At 42.2% G+C, this 23,174-nt stretch overlaps 1 protein-coding gene across 1 annotated transcript in view; it reads right to left on the bottom strand.

The window, feature by feature from the left end:
* TICRR (TOPBP1 interacting checkpoint and replication regulator) overlaps nt 1–19,513 on the bottom strand; it is a 34,429-nt gene extending 14,916 nt beyond the window's left edge. The window contains exons 1-13 of the mRNA XM_088789345.1: nt 18,705–19,513; nt 15,080–15,359; nt 13,903–14,141; nt 11,951–12,185; nt 10,896–11,022; nt 7,263–7,402; nt 6,254–6,472; nt 4,077–4,228; nt 3,190–3,290; nt 2,452–2,545; nt 2,279–2,358; nt 1,891–2,115; nt 1,110–1,206 (exon numbers count right to left, since the gene is read on the bottom strand). Coding sequence (XP_088645471.1) covers nt 1,110–1,206; nt 1,891–2,115; nt 2,279–2,358; nt 2,452–2,545; nt 3,190–3,290; nt 4,077–4,228; nt 6,254–6,472; nt 7,263–7,402; nt 10,896–11,022; nt 11,951–12,185; nt 13,903–14,141; nt 15,080–15,359; nt 18,705–19,367 — 2,652 coding nt within the window. The 5' untranslated portion in view covers nt 19,368–19,513. The remainder of the gene's footprint in view (nt 1–1,109; nt 1,207–1,890; nt 2,116–2,278; nt 2,359–2,451; nt 2,546–3,189; nt 3,291–4,076; nt 4,229–6,253; nt 6,473–7,262; nt 7,403–10,895; nt 11,023–11,950; nt 12,186–13,902; nt 14,142–15,079; nt 15,360–18,704) is intronic.
* Nucleotides 19,514–23,174: the final 3,661 nt, after the last annotated feature.

The following is a 23,174-nucleotide window of genomic DNA, read 5'->3' as shown; positions in this document are numbered from 1 at the left end:
AGACACATCAACAATGGAATTGTTTTTAAAGATTTTTTTTGGTTTGATTTTTCAATTATGCCACTGTAGTATCTGATGAGTGAACTACCATATAGGGGCAGAAACTTATCAAATGATGTTCTTTATTAACCAAAATCAAATCCTGATCTCAGGAAATCTACTTTTAAAGAAGTAAACTTTCTTGGCTGACCTGAAACAAAAGTTTCAATTCTTGGAGAACTAACTTTAGAAGCATTAATCATTATAACAGTGATGAATGACTGCAAATCAATGTAAGGTCTAGGGCGAGAGGAGATCTGACACCCTGTGACGGTCCACTTTTGGATTTCCCACTCTCCAGTCAGGATTCCAAGATACATAAGGTCTGCATCTTATCCACTTATTAAGGTCTCCTGAGAAAGTGACACCACTTACTCTTTAAAAGAAACCCACTTCCAATTCCAAAGGACAGCTATAAATCTCAAGAAAGAGAGCACACTATTACTGTAATGATAAATGCTTCTAAGGCTAGTTCTCACAGAATTTTTACTCTTCTCAATAATTCTGGCAGTTCAAAAGTTTCAATGCATTCTTCGTCTCTCTCCCTTCCTTAGCAAGACAAAAACCTCAGGTCCTTATATCCACGGCCACAAAAACAATTACCACCTGACTTCATGGCAGTACCCCCCCAACCCCCCCCTTTTAAAAACTTGTTATTGAAATAAAGCATACATACTGAAAAGCACTTTCTGGTACGCAGCCAAAGTTCTTTATGATTGTACGTTATTTTTCAATGACCTCTTTGCTTCTGTTAGTGACTATTTTATGAGCTTTCTTGTCTACATTAAAGATTTGTAATCAACTGACTCATTCCTAACTTTTGCTTGCTGTTTTTCTTTCTATTACCTCTGTCACACTTTCGGGTAAAAAGGTTAATTTTCAACATATTTATATTTCTTCATTCCTTGGATTACAGTTGTATATACATTCATAAAAATATCTAATTTTATTTCTGTGTGCTCTACTGTCCATTTCCCGAATGTAGACACACTGCCTTTCATGCTTATTTGTTACTTGTGCCAGAAGGAACAATTCTGGTAGCAACATTTCTTGTCTCGGAAATGACTTACGTTTTTTGTAGCTCTCTTTGACACTTTAGGAATTTCAATTTGTCGCAGATTCTGCGAGACCTCTGCGATGCTTTTATGTCTTATTAATGCATTTTTCCTTTAAACAATAGAGATAAACAGTCAACACACAATCAACAGAGATTACAAGTAGTTAAATTAGACTAGAACTAGTGTGTAAAATAAAGAATTTAGTACATAAAAGTCAGTTATCTTAGTATTGGCCTGAATTTATAGCAATTAATGCATTTTTCCTTTAAAAAATAGAAACAGTCAATACACAATCAACAGAGATAATAAGTAGTTAAATTAGACTACAACTAGTGTGTAAAATAAAGCATTTAATACATAAAAGTCAGTTATCTTAGTATTGGCCTGAGTTTATAGCAAAACATGGTCACTGCAGATTTTCACACCAGCTGAAAGTAACTACTGTACATTCAACTAGTTATGAACAATGAAAAGCATCAAAGGAAATTTGAAAAACAAGCTGAAACCATAAAAGTCTCCTAGTTCCTGAGAGGCCCTGTGGACAGTCCAGAAGGACATATGATAAATACTGTGTGTTCCCAGGCAATACGAAGAGTGACACATGCTCCTGACACTTCGTATCATCCAGGGAACATACAGTAGGAACGCCGATAATTGGCTTTTGTGACTCTGACACAGGGCAACGATTACTTCAATAAATTACCAACTAAGACAACTGGACTCTGGTCTAAACATGCCCTTTGTCAGAAGTGTAACAGTACAAGTATCTCCTGCGACGCCCTGAGCCTCTCACCTTCGCTTCTTAGCTGATCTGGTGCGAAGCTCCTCCAGCTGCTCAGACTCAGTGGCACCCGACACTGATCTATGAGGCTCAGAAAGAAGTGGTGACTTGCTCTCCTGTGTCATGGAGTCGTCACTTAAAAAATCTGTAGGGAGGACACCAACCAGCTTCTGAGGAATCTCGAACCCCAGGCTGTGGTACAGGTTTCCAAGCGTCTCTGGGATGGAGTCGATGTACCTATGGAAGATTGGTTACACGTGGAACAGTCAGGCGCCAATCCAGCCTCCCTAATCCCCCCCTGGCCCAGCAGGAGAAACAGTCCTTCCCATTCCGGAATTCGGAAACAATGTAGTTCTTGGTGAAATGATTGTCAAGTTCAGTTAGCAGTCAACAAACTTACAATTCCAAAATTTCTTCCAGAAACTTTGCTAGGTACGCTGAATCCTCAGTTAAACACACCATGCGCAGCAAGTCTGACACCTGAACGAGATTTTACAAAATGACCACCTGCGCTCTGCAGGAAAGCTGAAAGCATGTACGGCATATTCGGGTGGCACTAAACTACGGCCTCACCTCTTCCACTCCCCGCTCCGTATCATCTATGCTGTCATGCATGGAAGGGCACTGCACACACATCTCCAAACGAAGAAACACCTGAAGCTGGCACCTTGAAAGAAAGACGTATTGGGTTACATCTACTTTGAATGACATGGAACCGAAAGACCCTTTCTTTTTTTTTTTTATTAAATTTATTGGGGTGACAATTGTTAGTAAAATTACATAGATTTCAGGTGTACAATTCTGTATTACATCATCTATAAATCCCATTGTGTGTTCATCACCCAGAGTCAGTTCTCCTTCCATCACCATATATTTGATCCCCTTACCTTCATCTCCCACCCCCCACCCCCCACCCCCCACCCCCCTTACCCTCTGGCAACCACTAAACTATTGTCTGTGTCTATGAGTTTCTGTTTCTCATTTGTTTGTCTTGTTGTTTTGTTGTTTTTGGTTTATATACCACGTATCAGTGAAATCCCATTGTTCTCTGCTTTTTCTGCGAAAGACCCTTTCTTAAGCATAGGTCTACTCATGTAAGTGACAACCCAAAAAGGAGAAGAAACAATGCTTTCTCTAAATGATGATATGGTTAGCAGGTAGATAAGTGATCAAACTTCATATTAGCACATCGAAAAAAGATCAGCTACAAAAGCCTCATCAAGCAATTGGAAATCTATTTTAAATGGATACAAACAAATCTTGGAGCTTTGCTTTAGAGTAATGGTTTAAAAACAGAAAGAAATTACTTACTCTCTGACTTTGTCTTCTTTATCCAGTTTTTTCCCTACATTCTGTCTAAGACTTTTGCTCGTTTTTAAGAGGTTATTTCTCACTTGATTCAGGCAGTTCATCTGAAAATACAAAAGTATTACATAGGAGAATATTACATTATTTATCATTATTTCTAATTTCTGCACAGGCGATGCAAGCCCGAAGAAGGGAAGTACCTTTCCTTACAAATTTCCCCCTTCTTTCATTTGAATGAAAAACAGTGCAATGAATATTCCTCTTTCCTGTCTTTAAAAAGAACATGGTAAAGAAGTATGAGAGCAAGTGGGCAATGGATCCAACAGGCTGGAACGGTCTTAAAGGACGAGTCCATGAAGTACTGACTGAGACACCTGTAAACAACTGTCCTGTGCACTGGAGAGGAGCCCAACTTCACTCACCGTGAATGAAAGCAGTAACGTGGTCTGACAGTGGTTTGGGACATTCCCTGAGCATGAGAATCCAGTAGGAAGCTTTGTACTAGTGCAGATGCCCAGATCTCAACCCCCAGAGACCTGTTTCACTTGGTCTGGAGGGAGCCAGGCATCAGCTATTTAAAAATGTCCTCGGTGACTCCAAAGGGCAGCCAGGGTTCGGAACCACTGTCCTAGTTTATGCAGCTGCTAAAAGGCAGCTCAGATAAGGACAGAGCTTTCACCAGAGGAGACGCACAAGTCATGACCCCACCTAGACCCATTCCTTGACTTCTGCCTTCACCATGCCCACCTTCCAAGCTCCGGCACTGTGCTCACCTCCTTGCTCATCTTACTAATTTTTGAATCACGTACTGCATAATAACCTTATGAACCAAACCCACCGACAAGCAACAATTACATGTATGACACACAACAATATCTGGGCTCTCTTACCTCTAACTCCTTGGTGCCTTTGGACTTCAGGAATGCTTTAATGGTTGAGATCATGTTCTGAGCACTTGCATACAACATGGTTTCTCCTGTGGCCACAGTCTTTTGGTAATTTTCATGTATGTAAGATAGCAGTGCCTCTTCAGTTTTAAAATCTGTTAAAAAAAAAAAAAAGTCAAATTGAGGACGTCTGGTGAAGATGGTGGAATAGGTAAATGCTGTGCTTGTCTCCTCCCACGAACACATCAAAATTCCATTTAAATGACAGAACCACCATTGAGAACCACCTGAAGAGTAGCTGACCAGAAGTCCTCTAAGGATATTCAGAAGAAGCTATGAAGTTGGCTTTTCCATATGAGTGACCTGCCTCAGCTCAGCTGTGGACATTTCTAAAATCTCTCAAAGGTTCATAAACCCCCAAACAAGCAATGGCTGGCCTCAGCGTGCCCTGTACCTATCGCTAAGCGGCCCCCAAGCCTGGCACAAGTGACGACTGGTCTCAACACTCACCAAAATAAAGCTAGCACCGCTATATTAATACCAAAAAAAAAGAAACTTTAAGGCATAAAGTTATTAGGAATAAATAAAAAAGTTGTCATAAAAGACATAATCACCAGGAAGACAGAAACAATTCTGAATCTGTATGAACCTAACAAAGAAGCCTCAAAATATATGATTTAAAAATTGGCGAAATTACAAGAAAATTTTGACAAATTTATAAGGTGGAAGACTATAATACAATTATCTCAATTATAGACAAAACAAGTAGAAAAAATTATTAAGAATGTTGAATATTCAAACATTAAAAAACTCGATATAATGGATATGTGTAGAACTAAGTACCGAAGAATTAGAGAATACATATTATTTTCAAGTACACATGGAATATTGAAACTTAACCATATATTAATTAGGCCATAGAGTTTCCGCAAATATTAAAGAATCAATATCTTACAGAATACACTGTACACAATCAAAAAATATTAAAAGGTAATTACAAAAATAAAACATTCCCTTAGGTTAGGATGTCAGAAAATATTTAGAACTAAGTTTCAATGAAAACAGAGAATAGCAAACTTGTACAAAGTAATTAAACTTATGCTTAAAGGAAAATTTATGCTTAAATTGTCTTTTAAAGAAAACTTAAAAACCAATTAGCTAAGGAGCCAACATAAGAAATAAAACAAAACACAAAACTCAAAAAATAAAGAAAAAAGGCAACAATAAAGATAAGGACAGAAATGAATAGGAAAAAAAGAAACAAGAGAGCAACAGAAACAAAATGATTCTTTGAAAAGAATTCTTCCTCTATTCTTTTAAACTAGAGAAATGTACAGCAAGACTGAGCAATTGAAAAAAGAGAGAGGGGAAGGCATAAACAAACAATAATAAAAGTGAAAAAAGACAGCAGAAATTTATCTTGAATTTGCTCTCCTTTGAATGTATCCCCCAATTCTTGGATACCTTACTAGCTCATTAAAGATGTCTGTTTTACTCAAACTGATTATCACTTATGGATCTGGCATTCCTCAGGGAAAAAGTCTTTAAAGGAGCAGAAAACTTTTATTCCAGAATTTTCAAAAGAAGACAAAGGTTACATCATTCCATAATTGCCCAAAGTTCATAAGCTAACGTCACAGTCACCCCACAGGACTGGCTCTGTCAGTGTGAGCTAAGAACGCAGCCTGAGAATCAAAAACAGACTGTAATGCAGCCTATCATTAAAAAAAAGAAAAAAAGGAAGGAAAGGAGAATAAAAGCTACTGGACTAACTTTGAAAGACCTCAGCAACCTAGCCCTACATCACTCAGGAACCTTTTATTCACAAAGGTCTGAAACGTCCTTAACCACTTGTCCTATGGCCGAGCCACAGCCCTTTGTGACCGTGCTTACGTCACTGCGTATCCGGCACACTCTGCTTACCTTCCTGCCATCTCGACCCTGCTCATCCCAGAGAGTTGAACTGGGCTCCCCGGGCTTCAGAAGCCTGCTCAGCCTGTTCCAGCCCAAGACTGACTTTCCCTTCCTCGACTCCTACTGTCTCTGCTTCCGTTGTGGACGCTTGGCTCTCTCGTGTATTAGTTTTATTAGTTCACTATATATATATATATATATATACATAGTATGAGAGTTCACGTTCACTTAGACACCAAAATGCTGCGGCACTGAGGAATGAATACCTTTAGGGTTACAAGTCCCTAGTGCTCTTCCTCTGTTTTCCCGTTTATCCGCTGTTCTTCCACCGGCTGTCTTTTGGATCCCTTTCTCCCCGGCGGCATCGGGACTGCCATCTGGACGTGACTTCTGAGCCCTGACATTCAACCTGGCGACATTCAGCATCTTTAAAGAACGGCACATGGTGTTCATTTTCTGCCTCACGGGGGTCCGAGGGACACCGCCTATCAAACGTCACGGAGGAAAAGTAACATAACTGTGACTCCCGCGGAATCCAGGACTGCTTCAGTCACAAAACACCAACAAACTACTCTAATTCAGATGAAATATTCTGTCAAAGGATATAGACTGAGGGATAGCCCTTCAGAATGTTCTGAATTAGGCATCTCCTTCTACCTACAACACAAGGCAGGAAGAGAGCGCTTCTCTTAGCTGAAGTTTAGGACTAAACATCTCGATGCGTTTAGATGATTCTTACACAAGGGAAATGCCAAACAGACTCATTTTGGCGTCACCCAATGATCACAGTTAGAAGTCTGCACCAAGAGCTACTTTTCCCACTTTTTGATGCAGTAACTTTTCCTGGAAACTTATGCTAAGAAAACCACTAAACAAACTATATGCATGATGTACACTATAGTATAATTTATAATGATAAAAATAACCATCTAAATGTTCAACAACATAAGAATTTTGTAAATTTCGTTATGCACTGAGGTGGCTTAGTAACTGAAAAGGCAAGGCAGCAGACGAACCAAAATTTGTATGCAGCCCACAAAGTTGTACTTAAATTTGTTTATAAGTAAAAATGAAAATGGTTTCTTCATTAGGAAGGTAGGACTGTGGCTTTTAAACCCTTTAATCACTGTTGTACTAACGTAATGATTTTCAAATTCGAAACTTCAGAACGTGTCCTTCAGTTACCATTTCAATCTCATCTTAGGGAACAGCAATCTTTTAAAGCATACAGTCTCAAAAAAGACCGCTCAAGGAACATGCTTTCTCTGTGCTTACGTTTCTTTCTGCTGTCTTCCTGGTTAGACACAGCTGGTTCCTCACGAGACTTTCTCAGGTAGAGCTCCGACAGGCAGTGTGTTAATTCACTCTCGGTCTTGGAAGACTCTTCCGTACTAGAGGAGGCAGCCTGTAGTAACCTGTGAACAAGTGAAATATCTAGTATAAAGCCGCAATTCTGACTTTCCAAAATGCTTTAAAGACAAAACGACAGTTAACAACAAAATTCATTATCCTTTTAAAAGCCAATCAAAAGATGTCCTCACAAGATGCATTCAAAAATATTTTTTCTCAGGAGGGTAAATGTCCCTTTTCTCATTTATAATTTGAACAAACTCAGGGGCAGAAGCTACCTGGTCACAAAACCGTTAATCATTACATACAGTATTGACTTTTATTTCTCCATGTCCTTGGGTATATGTCTAATTAGGGCAACAATGTTACTTCTGGGCTTCCATAGTTATTTATCACTCAGTATCCATACGTTAAAGTACAAGACGACATGATATAACAAACATCGGTGACTTCTGAATCATTCTTCTACAATGTAATGAATTAATGTGGGATTGCTGAGAAGAGGAAGTGGGTACTAACAGTATCACAAAAAAGGGTACAATATTCAAAATGCATTATTTGTGTTTCACTATCTTCCATTACCTGGTATTATCTGATTTAGGAGAAAGTTACGGTACCACGAGTTGAACCTACTGGGGCTACCAGCTAAATACCTGCAACAGCTCTGAAGTAGGTTGATTCTACTAAGTGTGCTGGTGTTTCCTTTGACTAGGAAGCTTTGCCTTTTTTTTTTTTCTGTTAATATTTTCAACCTTTGAACATTTCCAGTACACAAAGTAGAGAAAGCATTATTACATGATAAGTGCATGCACCTCCCTCCAAGATTAAACACATGCTAACAGTTTGCCATATCTGCTTCAGATCTTTTTTTAAATGAAATTAGGCATTATAGACACAGAGAAAACCCCATTCAATCTTTTCCCTTCCTCCCAGAGGTATTCCTAGATTTTTGTATCTTATTTATAGACATACATATGGATCAAAACCAACATAAATTACTACTTTATGTTGTAAATTTTTAAAAATTATATAGCACCATTCTTTCGCACTTTTATTTGCACTCAACGTATTTATGTGCATATAAATAGCTCGTTTATTATTCCATTTTACTAATCTATATATAACATTCTGTTTTACATCTATACTACAGTTTATCCCTTTCCTTGCTCAAGGTCAGCTGATGCTTTCCACGTTTTCACTATCAGTGACTGGCAATGAACAGTCTAGTATATAGCTCTCCTTGTGTTTGTGCAAAAAGTTAATGAAGACACCTAGAAGTGGAAGGGCTGCGTGTCAGAGTATGTGACGTTTCGGCTTTACTAGGAATACAAACTGTTCTCTAACATGGTTGTAACCTTTTACACTTCTATCATGCAAAGTGTTCTCAATTCTTTACGTGCCATTATCATTAGCAGACTTACTAATTTTGAACAATCTAATAGGTATAAAATAGAATCTTGTGAGTCTTTCACTGGCTGTGGTTTTAATTTGCATTTGCCTAAACTGAGTTTCTTTCCAAATTACTGCTCTGTTGGATTTCCTCATTAGAACTGCTTCTCTATATTCTTTGCCCAATTTTCTATTGGATTGCTCGTCTTTTTCTTATTTTCAGGAGCTCGGTACTAATTTGGATACCAATCCTTTGTTGGTTATATGGCTTATAGCTACCCAAGTCTATAGCTAGTCTTTCTCATCATGCAAAAATTTTAAAATGGGGGCCGGCCCGGTGGCTCAGGCGGTTAGAGCTCCATGCTCCTAACTCTGAAGGCTGCCAGTTCAATTCCCACATGGGCCAGTGGGCTCTCAACCACAAGGTTGCCAGTTCAATTCCTCGAGTCCTGCAAGGGATGGTAGGCTCTGCCCCCTGCAACTAAGATTGAACACAGCACCTTGAGCTGAGCTGCCGCTGAGCTTCCAGATGGCTCAGCTGGTTGGAGCACATCCTCTCAACCACAAGGTTGCCGGTTCGACTCCCACAAAAGATGGTGGGCTGTGCCCCCTGCAACTAGCAACGGCAACTGGACCTGGAGCTGAGCTGCGCCCTCCACAACTAAGACTGAAAGGACAACAACTTGAAGCTGAACGGCACCCTCCACAACTAAGATTGAAAGGACAACAATTTGACTTGGAAAAAAGTCCTGGAAGTACACACTGTTCCCCAATAAAGTCCTGTACCCCTTCCCCAATTGAAAAAAAAAAGTAACTATTAAAAAAAAAATTTTTTTTAAATGAATTATGACCATGTATTTTTATTTATGGTTTACATTGTTTACGTCTTCAGAAATCCATCCCTAGCCTGATCTTTTCCTTCTCGTGATTTTAAAGTTTTACTTATCACATTTGATTTTTGAATTTATTGGGAATTTATCATTGCGTATGCTGTGAAGTAGGAATCTAATCTTTAATCTTTTTTCTTCTGGGTAGCCAGTTGTCACATCACCATTTACTGATTAGTCTATCCTTTTTTTTTTTTTTAATAAATTTTATTGGGGAATAATGGAGGACAGTGTGTTTCTCCAGGGCCCATCAGCTCTAAGTAGTTGTCCTTCAATCTAGTTGTGGAGGGCGCAGCTCAGCTCCAAGTCCAGTCACCGTTTTCCATCTTAGTTGCAGGGGGCGCAGCCCACCATCCCATGTGGGAATTGAACCGGCAATGTTGTTGAGAGCTCGCCCTCTAACCAACTGAGCCACACACAGCCCCTATTTCATTCATTTTTATTCTTATCTTTATTACTGCTTTCCTTCTTTATTCTTTGGGTTTACTCTCTTGTATTATTTTCTGTGTTAAACCCTTAGCTAACTGGTTTTTAATTTTTCTTCTTTAAAAGATAGTTTAAGTCTATAACTTTTCCTTTCAGTACAAATTTAGCTGCATTATACAAGTTTGCTATTTTTCATTTTTAGAAATTTAATACTAAATATTTTCTCACTAAATATTTTCTCACATCCATAATAGAAGAGAATATTTTACTTTTTTTTTTTTTTTCCCAAGACAAGTTGTCCTTTCAGTCTTAGTTGTGGAGGGTGCAGCTCAGCTCCAGGTCCAGTTGCCCTGTTGCTAGTTGCAAGGGGCGGAGCCCACCATCCCTTGCAGGACTCCAGGAGTTGAACGGGCAACCTTGTGGTTGAGAGCCCACTGGCCCATGTGGGAATCCAACCAGCAGCCTTCGGAGTTAGGAGCATGGAGCTCTAACTGCCTGAGCCACTGGGCCGGCCCCTATTTCACTTTTGTACTTACTTTTTCCCATTTTTTTAATGTGGTAAAATACACGTAACAAAAATTTATCATCTTCCCCACTTTTAATGTCTAGTTCAGTGGCATGAAGTGCATTTATAGTGTTGAACAACTATGACCTCCATCTCCAGAACTTTTCATCTTGAAAATCTGAATGTCTGTACCCATTAAAGAATACTCTCCATTATCTGTAATTAGTTTTTCATATTATGGAGTTACATTCATAAAATGTGGTCTGTTACAAAAAACAACAACAAACACGATTCAAATGAACTCAGCACTGATTTCCATTACCAATACCCGAGAAATTTAAAAAGTTTTACCCAAATGACTCCATCAGTTCGGAACTGGCGCCACTGAGGTTTGAGCGCGGAAACCACTGTTCCACAGCAGCACTTCCGGGGGACCCGCGGCCAAGCTCCCGCTGGGCCCACTCTGGAACCGGAGGGGCTACAGAGACAGGAGCAAGGGAGAGAGGAGGAGGCATGAGAACCAGAGCCGAGGTCGTCCCAGGCGTCCCGCAGCCTGACTGCGTTCTTCCCACGGACGCACAAAGCCGGCTTTAACAACATTCCTGCACCTGCGCGGACTCCACCCACCCGTGTGTCTAGGAAAAATGCTGCTTCGAAGTGTAGAATCTTCCTTGCTGTTCCTCAAACGCCCCTCGACGCACAGCCGTCTCAGGGCCTTGGCACCTGCTGTGGCCTCTCAGGAATGTTCTCTACCTACCGCTTCCTTCAAGCCTTTGCTCAAATACCACTTTTCCAACCAGCCCTATCCAAAACCGCAACCTTCCCACCCCAAATGCTCCCCATTCCTTTTTCCTGTTTTATTACTATAGCACTTATCTCTTTCAAATATACTATGTAACTTCCTTCTTTAGTTTATTGTCTTGTCTCCCCTGACTAGCTGGTAAACTCCATGAGAACAGAGACCAATGTCCTTCTGTGACCTAGCCCAAGAACCTAGAACAGTGCCTAACATACAGCAGGCACTCAATAAATCTGTTGAATAGATGAATACATGGAAAGAATACCAAATTGATGTGCTTTTTATCTACCTAGTGTAAATACAGTTTGTGTACTAGTAACAATGTAACGAACTGGAAGGTAGACAGAATGGTAAGTTTTACATTCCTTTTATTAAGAACCAGGTTTCATCTGATACCTTTGATTTCAAAGTGGTTTCACAAAGCCTTTGGCCCCCTCAGAAGTGCTTCAGGATTTCCATAAATAATGATAATTTAAACTGCCTGAAGCACTACAGTTTGCTTTTATGTTTTATCCCAGGTAGGGGGGTTCTAACAGTACAGTGAAAACTGTTCTCATGCTGAAAAAGACTGTGACCCACTGGGTGGAACACTTAGTCAGAAGCTTACCTGAGGTAGCGGGATCTTCCAGTAAATCGTGAGTCTGATTTAATACAACATCTAAAACATCAGAAAAAAGGTGAGCTGCGCCCAGGGGGTCCTCCGCCACAGCTGTTTGGAGACAGTGTCTTGGAAATTCAGCCTCCTTGCTGCAGAACACAGTGAGAACTGTAGTGTTGGTAGAAAGCGGGGAAATAACTCCAGTGATGGGGGGCCAGCCTTCACCAGCGTCCACACTGGCAACCTGCAGAAGAAGTTCTAGTTAGGTGAGGATGTTGTTGACAAATGCCTGAAGAATGCAGCTTTTCAGTAACAGACAGAATGGTCGCTTCTCCCGAGGATTCATATAGAAAAACTACGGAGAAGACAGTCTTGGTGGGGACTGGTGCAGAATTGACCTTGCTGGCCCGATAATCCCAATCCCTTGATTTATATTAAGAAAGAAAAACCTACGGTTACCAGGAAGATTTACTAAGCCCTCATTATGTGCTTACTATAACCCTCTGAACCCCTACAACCACTCTGAGGTAAGAATGACTGTTACCCCCATTTTATAGAGGACTGAGGCTGAGGAATCAGCAACCTGTTTAAGGGACCCAGTTAGTAAGAGGCACGGGCCAAGTGTGTAAGAGTTCCAAAGCCATGCGCGTATCCATGAGGCACTGCCTCACTACAGGACGTACTAGACGACAGGGTGGGCAGCAGAGCCCGGCCCTAATCGAGATCGCCTGACGGCCCCCCAGATGCTCTTTCAGAGCACATCAGAGCACATTAACTCTGAGAACAGCTGCTCACTCCACTACCCAGCTGTTCTCGAGAATGACTCACAATGGGATCTGAAAGATAGGAGCCTTCTGGGGTTACAAAGACAAAGGACAGAGAAAGGTAAGGAATTTCCCGGTTGTTTAAAAATAATCATGACCTTTTTATCAAATCAAGGCAGTACGTATTCCTTTTCAGAAGGCATTTCTAAGTTTGCGTTAACTATTGGGCACTATTATATCTAATGTGACAGTGCAGGGCTTGTAAAAAGTGATAAATACATACAGGAGTCCCTTCCTTACCCACGGGAGACACGTTCCAAGACCCCCCATGGATGCCTGAAACCAGGCAGCACTGAACCCTACATATACTGTGCTTGTTCCTAGACATACATCCCTGTGATAGTTTGATTTATAAATTAGGCACAGTACGAGATTAATAATAACTAACAATAAAAGAGAACAATTATAACAATATATTGTAATAAATTTCATGTGAATGTGGTCTCTTGCTCTCAAAACACCTCCATGTACTGCCATCACCTTTCCACATCAGAGAAGCCCTTTCTGGCTTCTCTGTGGCATCATCACTACGCCTGCGCTTTGGGGTCACGAGGAAGTAAAATCAGGGGGACTTGAACACCAGCACTGTGCTACCTGGACGGTGGATCAGATAACTTAGACGGCTGCTGAATGACTAAGGGGCGGGCGGTGTCCACAGCGCAGACACGCCGGACACAGGGGGCTTCCCGTCCCAGGCGGGACTGCAGGTTTCATCTCACTACTCAACAGCACGCAATGCAAAAACAAAAGAATTGTTTTTTTCTGCAAATTTCCATTTAATATTTTCGGAGTGCAGTTGACCAGGGGTAACTGAAATCATGGAGGGTGAAACCATGGATGGGGGACTACTGTTCCATCACCTCACCACTCTAATACAATCACTCCATTTGGCTCACTGCCTTTCTTCTTATGTGAATATAATTTAACCTAACTGGATTCCAGACACACGTAATTTTATAAACCATTTCTTCAATAGTGAGCATTGTCCTGATGTGATAATACAGACGGTATTTGCAAAAGCCTCATGTTTTACTGAGATATACTCCGTCGGGCAATCCTTGGCAGTGCATAAACACATTGATTTCACTCTCGCAGTGTGTTTGTAGACAAGAATAAGGGCATGTGGCAGATACCTACCAGATGTAACTCTTCAGCAATCAGCCTGCTTAGCAGCTGCTCAAATAATGTCCTTTGAGTTGATTTATCCTCGTCTGGACTCTGGAGCATCCAGCTATCTGTGCCCACAGTGCCGCTCATCGGGAGAGACCATTGGGTGGCCGTGCCTTTCAGAAAAATTCTGACTGGTTTCTGAAAATGTCTCTGATGCATGGTCAAGGGCACTAGGGTGACGGCCCACGTTTCTTGAATCTCTTTGCCTGTTAGAAATAAAGAATATTAACATTCTAATAAATTGCTACTAAAAATAGATTAAATAGTAAGAAGAAAGGAATTAGATTGTCAGTTGGGGTGCTGGTATTGTCACGTAGTTCACACTTCGAGCCTCATTCCACTGCCAACAAGCTACCACAGCAAGTTTATGTCGCTCTATGGGAAAAGCTGTGTATGAACGGAATTATAAGGGCACGACCTGATGTCAGAACTTCTCAGTAATTATGACTTAGAAATAAGTTTCTAAGCAATAGTCACTTCTTATAAAAAATAAGACACGGCTTCTGAAACCCGTAAAATACAGTGCACAGCATATCACAGGAAGTTAAATTCTAAAGACTTAAACAAAACTACTCCAGAAATCTCCTTACACAGCACATAACGTATAATGTAGTTTTATGTCTACATCCATATAGTATTTGTTCTGTGTGAATACATAATGATTCAGAAATGAGGTTCAATATGTAGTGAGTAATATGGTAAAGCAGATTTATGAAGATCCCAATACGCTGGCTCTTCCTCGTAATGAGCACCCTTTGCAGCTTCTTTTGACTAATTTGTTATCAATCATAGTCTCTCTATGGTCTCCAATTTATCAGTCTCTTCTATGAGGCAATGAAATCTTACCACCCACTTGCTCGGGCACTTGAACAATATCATCTTTCTTTGTAAACAGCTGGGAAACCTCAAAATCATTCACTTGTTCTTTTTATGCATGGGCTGGCAGTGGTACCGGACCAAAGTTTAGTCCTTTCCTGTGGTACCTCTGATTTTGCTGATATGTTTTAATTACAAGTATTTACTGAGCGCCTGGGCGGCTGGAAGTTCTAAAGACGTTGAAAGCATGAGCCTGCCTTGAAGAAATGAATGCAACTGAAACTGAAACACAAACAAACAAAAAAACCCCAAAATATTATTTGCTTACCTTCCACAGGGAGAAATAATGTTCCTTCCATCCGTGGAAATGAAGCTTCATATTCAGGAGAATTATAGAGCAAACAGTTTAAAGTGGAATCGGCTGGAAGAGTGGAAATCCACGAAGAGAGATGAGGTTCACCTGACAGCTTTGTGTCACTGCTCAGCGGTGTTCCCCCAGTTTTGGGACGATGCTGGCTGAAAGTGTCAGCTGGTAAGACAGTGCCTCCTACGCGGTGGAGCAGTTCACGTACTGTCCAGTACCCACAGTGGTCTGGGGAGTCCCACACCTAAAAGAAAATCATGGAGAACCTCAGGTCATTGTAAATTAGGCATTCAGAAATAAAGCCAAGGGACATCAGGACAAAGTAAAGTCGGTGTCTATATTAAAGGATCAAATTATGCAATTAACGTATTTGTTGAGCCCAACACAAATAACGGCCAGCATCCGTTACTGACCAGCCCAAGGGTATAATTACTACACCATATGCCTTCAAGAAAGTGTCCATTTAGTGAAAATACCACTTCAATTCTATTTCCTGACAAGGAACAGAAGTGATGCAAATCACTAGGGATAAATCATAGGATGTTAAGAGTCAGAAGAAATACAAAGCCATGATACCCTAATAAAAATAATTCTGTCCTACACAACAAAACACAACAATGGCCAGGAATCATGGGAGTGAGGCAGGAGCATTTCCCCCGGAGGGGGGACATCGCTGACTCGTCCACCCCACAGGACCATTTGGGGACCAATCAGGTCTTCTCAGTTCTATCTTCACTGCTTTTGGGAACGGGAACGGGAAAGCGAAAAAAATTCCTGAGAATGGGTGGGATTTCCCACCTGGAAACTCTGATTACAGTACTTTCATCCACCTCAAACCCAGCTTTCTCTGTAAATGCCATTCCTTACTCCTTCCCACACTGCCAACAAACTAGTACTGAGCAACCTCTGTGTGCCATTAACTAGCCAGACGCAGTCCCTGTCTGCTAGAATCGTACAGTCGGGGGAGTAACACAGCAGTAACACGGACCATTTAACTCGGCATCACAATATAACACGACAATATTTCACAACTTTGGGAACATGGAGGAGGAGCATCTTCCCTAGAAAACGACCATCACGCTGGGCTGCCTACTCCATGGGTGACTTAACAACTGTAGACCATAAATTATGACGGGACTGTGAGGTCTTCTAGGTCATCGTCAAACTTTCCATTATATTCAAGTTCAAAGGGGGCAGCATAGGATTTTCTGCCAAAGGGAAACAGAAAATTTGCTGAAATTATTTCAGCCAGAAGATCAGCCAGGAAAAAAAAAACCTGCTTATCAAAAGAGAGGTAAAATTTTAATAAGAGTTGACAGAACATCAACTTTTGATTAAAAAGTAATAGGGCCGGCCCGGTGGCTCAGGCAGTTAGAGCTCCATGCTCCTAACTCCGAAGGCTGCCAGTTCAATTCCCACATGGGCCAGTGGGCTCTCAACCACAAGGCTGTCAAGTTCAATTCCTCGAGTTCTGCAAGGGATGGTGGGCAGCGCCCCCTGCAACTAGCAACGGGCAACTGGACCTGGAGCTGAGCTGCGCCCTCCACAACTAAGATTGAAAGGACAACAACTTGACTTGGAAAAAAGGCCTGGAAGTACACACTGTTCCCCAATAAAGTCCTGTTCCCCTTCCCCAATAAAATCTTTAAAAAAAAAAAAAAGAAAAAGTAATATATGCATGTGTTAAAAAACCCACAAACAGTATATAAAGTATGGTTACATTTTTCATTTTTATGCAGATTACAGGGTAAGTGACAGACATTGCCTAGTGGTAGTTTCAAACTTGGGGATTTATGAATATACAAGATATCAGCTCCAAGAAAGCAGGGACCATATCTATCTGGCTCACGAATGGTACACCCAGCACACCTAGCAGGTGTGTGATAAACATGTAGTGAATAATTAATCAGGCATAAAGTTGAAAATGTGCCAGGGGTCTCCTATGTTCCCTTGTATCCTCTATCTTTGCAAGAATTCTGTGAATTTGAGCTCCTTCCCCCAAATTTGTGTGAGTCCAGTTTGTGTTCTCCCAGTCCTATTTCCCAGACTGAACTCAGCAAGGCAGTCCCTAGATTTTCTCTCCTTCCCTTCTCTACCCCTGCAGAGAGAGTTCCCCAAGGACAAAGCCTAAGCTACCCTTTTGCCTTCACAGTGTGCCTGGCCAGAGGCTTTTGAACAGGAAAAGACAGATCTTCATCAGAAAAGAAAAATTCCAGAAAAGCTTATCCGATGGACCTTTTCTCAGAGGAAACAACCTAACAGATGTGAGAAGCCTCAGGGAAGACCCATTCCCTCAGAGGGTGGAAGGCCAGAACTGGAAGGGATCTTTAAAAATAAATCCTGTCAACCTAGTTATTTTAATGCTATTCCGAAAAGAAAGCCAGAAAAAGAAATCTCAAAGCCCCATCTGCTAAGACTTATTTCTAGTCAGTATTCGATGCCTCTGCTACTTTCTGACTTCCTCTCCCCTCTCATTCCTTCGCCTTTTTGTTTCTGAAACAAACAAAGCTCATTTCTCGCTCAAATCTTGACACCAGATCTTCTCTTTGCCTGGAATGTTCTTTCCCAACCTTAACATCCCTCCTCCTTCACCATTCAATTTTCTGGTCAAAGGGGCGTTCCCTGACTGCCACCCTATACTGTATACAATATCCACGCACCCCAGCCCTTTACCTAGCTTTATTTTTTTTCAGAGTATCACTTGAAATCCCATCACTTACTAGCTTAGCTGTTTAATTTGTCAATCTTAACTATTTAATATATCTTCCTCCAGAAGGTAAAGTGCACTTTGGCTGATCACGTCATTTGTCCCCAGCAGCTAAAACAGTGTAACAGGTACTCAGTGTAGTTGTTTCTCAAGGAATATTTATTGACTGCAAGAAGTGACAGGAAGAAAATGGTGAAGATAAAAAATATATATATATCTCACAGCACTTAATTGGAGCAGGGGCACCATGCCCCAGCAAATATCCAAATTAGCCATTTAGAACCGTAAGTACGTAAGAATTCATTTGGTCCACAAATACTTACTGAGCACCTACAATGTTCATTACACATCTGGAGGGGATACAAAGATGTGTGTGTCTGCTTTGTTAAGGTATTCTTAGACTATGTGGACGGTGAGAGACTGCCAACTGGAACATATCATCAGAAAGGGTAAGTGTCACCAAAGTGCACAGAAACTCAGAAGCTGAGATTGAATAACTGCCATTTGGGCAAGGCTCTAAGCAACGAGTGAAGCTGACACCAGCACAGGAGAGTGAGCGCTTGCACTGCAGGTGACTAAGACAAAACAAGCAGTCAGACCTGTTGGCCATCTGGAATATGCTGGAATATGGGTCGTGTGTAGGAAAAAGAAATTCTGGAAAGACAGACAAGGCCCAAATTGTGACCTTAAACGCTTTGACTTAGTGGGTACTGAGGACCTATTTTGTTGTTTAGACTGTCCCCATTTGTTTATGGCCACAGGACTTTCCTTCTGAAGGGACACATGCTGGTCACGTTAGTCTCATTCTGGGCCTACTGGCTGCTAAGTTCTGGTTAACCAGGAATGCACCGTGCACGACACCTGCGTTCTCTAGAGTCTTACCTTCGACCTCTCGGTGGTATCCACCCAGTACAGGGTGATTTTTCGGGCGATCATGACTTCCTCGACCCTCTTGGGCAACAACTTCTCCATCACCTGCTTAGGGGTGGGCGGCAGGCGTTGGGCCTGGGCCTCACAGGCAGACACGAACTGCAGCAGCTCCCTCTGCGAATGCGGACAGGGGGCCAGCAGGAAGACGGCGTTGCCGAAGCCCCCAAGCGCCGTCTCGGCCTCCTGGGCCTCGCTCTCCACGTCCACCAGCCTCCTCCCGCTGCTGCGCAGGATTGGCTTGGTGGGCGACGTGATCTCCGGTCGGTCCCACTGGTAATCTAGCAGCGTCTCCAGAAGGGCGCTGTGCGTGTGGGTGGCCCGGGGCGCTGGGCCGGGCAGGTGGGCGCCGGGGGCGCCATCCCCGAGCCTGGCCTCCAGCTCCTCCTCAAAGTCCTCCCAGGAGCGGGCCCCGAGCTCGCGGAAGTCAGAAAAGCGGCAGGGCCGGCTCCGCGCCCCCTGAGAGTCAAAGAACCGGAAAGCCCAGCGGACCCTGGCCAGGCCGAATCGGCAACTCAGGTAGATGAGGAGGCGCAGGGCGGCCCGCCGGACCTGGCTCTGGCCAGCGGCGCCGCCCGCGGTGTCCAGCAGCAGCATCACGTTGCGACAACTGGCCATGGCAGCGCGCCGCCGCCCCAGGGCTCGGGGAGGGGGAGGCTTCCCCAGACCCCGGCCTCAGGGAAACACCGCCACTCACTTCTCTCAGGGGTCCTGGTCAAAAGGCTCCCGCGCTCTCCAAGAAACACCACCATTGGCGCAGCCAGCTCTCAAGTTCAACTCCTATTGGTCGCTTGCCTCACGTAAGTTACGTGAGCGACGTGCTTCCGTAGCACTGATTGGCAGGGCTTTGGAGGAAAAACCTCTGTTTGATTAGTGGAGGGAGTGACTGTGGGCGGGGCGCTATGTTTCGTTAACATTCATTGGCCTAGGCCTTCGTTTTAAAATTTAAAGACGTGGTGCTAGGGGCCCGTGTCTGTAAGTTTCACTTTTAAGTAGGAGGCCTGCGTTTGGGCGATTGTGCGTAGGTTTGGGTCGGTTTGCTGGGAGACATTCACTAAGTTCTTGAAAACAGTACCGAAAGGGAATTTGGGATGATTTGAAGCCACCATAGCCTTTCTATGGAGTAGAATCCGATAGGAAGGCTTTAATTGTCTGTAATTTAAGAAAAAGTTATTAAAAAGTAAAAGTTCATTCCCTTTGCCCCAGTAACTTCCAGGAGTCTCTCTGAAGAAAGTAATCAGATCCAAATAAAAGATGTATGTATATCATAAAATTTATTTAACTTGAGAAAAACTGGACAGAGCTCAAATGAGACTGATTACATAAGATATGGTACATGCTCAAGGGGAAGGTACATCGTGAACCTTTCAAAAAATATTTTTATACATAATGTTAGATGAAAAAGAAAAGACTGCAAAACAGCACATGCAGTGAAATCCCTAAATTTTCTACCTACATGTATATTTTTAAAGTATGAGAATTCTGTGCACCAAAAGTTTTGCGCAATTGTCTCTGGGTGATGAGATTATGAAGATTTTAAAATTTTTATTTATCAAATATATGGTGATGGAAGGAGAACTGACTCTGGGTGGTGAAGACACAATGTGATATATAGATGATGTATTGCAGAATTGTACACTTGAGACCTATGTAACTTTACTAACCATCGTCACCCCAATAAACAACAAAAAAATTTTACACTTTTCTGAATTTTCTAAATTTCTACAAATATGTATTTCTATATTACTTTTACAGTCGGGGGAATATCCTTAATGAATAAAAAGAATCTTCTTACCGCAAATAAATGGATACTTAATTGTACAGAAGATTGTGACTCTAGATGGAAGCAAGTTCCCATTATGGGTCTTAACAGCAGAGAAGAATTTAAACTCTCTAACTAGGACTGGCCGCCTTTAAATTTCCTTCAGATTCTGAGATTCTCTGAGCCAATTGTTCTATGAAAGACCATCACTGATAATTTTTAGATTGTTTAAATCATGTCCTCCTGCCTGGCCAGGTGCCCAAGGCCACCCACAGGCACAGCGCCTTGAAGGACACACTGCTAGACTACCAGTGGGACCGGCTAGAGAGCGTGTCAACCCCCAAGTGTATCCCGTGCAGCAGCGAGAGGGGACTGCTGGACGTGGAGAATAAAATAAGTAAATGAAAAAACTAACATTTCCTGATCCACCCACTGTTATTTTTTAGCAACACATTAGTCTTAATGTGTCTGGCACTTGCTAAAAAATGTCCACACCTGTTGGGTTGTTCGTCATTCATTCAACAAATAATCATGGCAGGGAACAAAATAATTAACTCTCCCTCCCCTTTGCAGAGCTTACATTCTAGTAGGGGAGCCAAACAATAAAAATAAAGAAGTAAAATATGTAATATGTCAGGTGGTGATGAGGGCTTTGGAGAAAATTTAAGAGGAAAAAGCGGATAAGGAGTAGGTAGGAATATGCAGTTTCATAAAGGCCAGCCAGGGAAGCCACACTAAGGTGACTTTTCAATAAAAGCACTCGGGCATAAAGGACAGAGCCCTGTGGATTTCTGGGCAAAGAGGGTTTCAGGAGGAGGGAACAGCAAGTGAAAAGGCCCTGAGACAAGAATTTGACCCCTTATTCTCCCAGCTGACTTCATAAGAATTATTAGTAAACTCATTCTTTTATGAATAGAGGAAACTGATTTCATACACAGCAAAACAACGAATGGAATAAAATTCACATTCCAAAAAGCAGGTTTCCAAGGCACAATGCTTGCAACCTAGATTGGAAAGAAAAGGCTTCCCAAGGAGAGACTCAGAACACTTTAAATGGTAAAGTTGATTGGTCAAGTCTTTGTTTAAAACAAGGACCAAGATCTGGCTATATGATCTCCATTTCTTTTCTGTCCCCAGATCAACAATCTTCCCTAAAGGTTGTTTGTTGAATATTTGTTTCCCTTTCCCTCCCTCTCGTCTACCCTTTGATTTAGTTAATGAAAAGTTATTGCCTTATCTGCCTACTGTTAGTGGCAGTGAAGGATATGTAAAGGAAGAATAAGCTTTAATATTTGCCCCTGGAAAGAATTAAAAGTAACAATACCCAGAATGTATTAGAGACGAGTTCAGTGCTAAACTGAATGTTTGGTATTGCCAAAAGGAGAAGCCATCCAAAAAGAAACCATCACAGTGAGTTAGGGTGGCCAGATATGCCCCCTCACACCAGACTAGGAAGGGTAGGAGTGTAGAAAAGCATTTTATTAATATCAGGGGTGGAGAATCCAACGCACGGAAGGGCCAACTCCGTGCCCTCTGAGAGTCAAAGAAAAGCCCAATGGACCCTTTACCTGCCCGGGCAGGTAAAGGAAATGAGACACTGTGAGCATTAGTGATAAATGGGAAATGGAGGGGAGTGGGGCTGTGGGCCATGGTTTTTCTCTGGAGTTTGGCTAGGAGTGATTACTGTCTAAAAGTTTTCTGTCTTGCTAGTTGGCCCCTTTCCTGGTCTTTTGACTAGACAGCAGACTTTTCTTGAGACTTCCCCTCCCCCCACCCCCGAATCCATTGGTGCGTTAGGTTGCCAGCTTCTCCAGTGTCCAGCCAAGATATGAAAGGAAAAAAATGAAAAAACCTCAGGGAACTCTTTGCCATATGGTTCCTTGCATCTCAAGATTCCTAAGCGGGTCTGCCTCTTCTCTCAACCTTTCAGAGTCTTAATGTCCAGGGGTTCCTAGCTTTACCTCAGCGGGAAGAGCAGGAATACATTCATCCACTCTGTTTTGTCTGGAACCAGAAGTCAGTCATTGTTTTTATTATAACTTAGTACATGGTGCGATAGTCAAGCTATCTCTTTGAGAGTCTGCTTCATCTTCTAAACTATGAGTTCCCAGAGGGCAAGAACTCTGTTTTACCGGTCTCCGTATCCTTAGGGCCTAGCAGAGTAGCAATATATTATTTTTTAAATTTAAGTGTCGTATGTTCTCAAGCACTTCTTTCCCAGAAGGATTTTGGGAATTTGTGCAGTTACACAAAATCACCACCAGGGGCCAGTAGCAGCCACCCGTCACCGAAGGGCTCCGAAACCTGCATCTTCCACTGCACAACTGAAAACTTTCCCCAGACGGGCTCGTCCTTAGTTTGTGTGAGAAAAGCAGAAGTCCCGGAACTTTTTATAGTTGGGCCTCCCAGGGAGAAAAAAGGCCTTGAGGTGGCTGACAAGGCTGCACCTGGGGCACACAGGTCCCATTCCTTTTAGGGAGGATGCCTCCCCTTGTCCCCAGTAAAGGGAAGACGCATATGTTAGCACAATTCTGGGCACTCCTCACAGCAATCTGCAAGGCAGGTAATATATCCTCCCTTTTACAGACAAGGAAACTGAGGCTCAGCAGGCCTCTCCCAGCTAGCAAGAGGGAGCGCTAAACTACGCTGCTTCTCTCAGGGGG

Source organism: Rhinolophus sinicus, chromosome 13, assembly GCF_057876585.1.
Source record: "Rhinolophus sinicus isolate RSI-liver-muscle chromosome 13, RSI-T2T, whole genome shotgun sequence".
NCBI lineage: Eukaryota > Metazoa > Chordata > Mammalia > Chiroptera > Rhinolophidae > Rhinolophus > Rhinolophus sinicus.
This window is presented reverse-complemented; position numbering and strand designations above follow the sequence as displayed.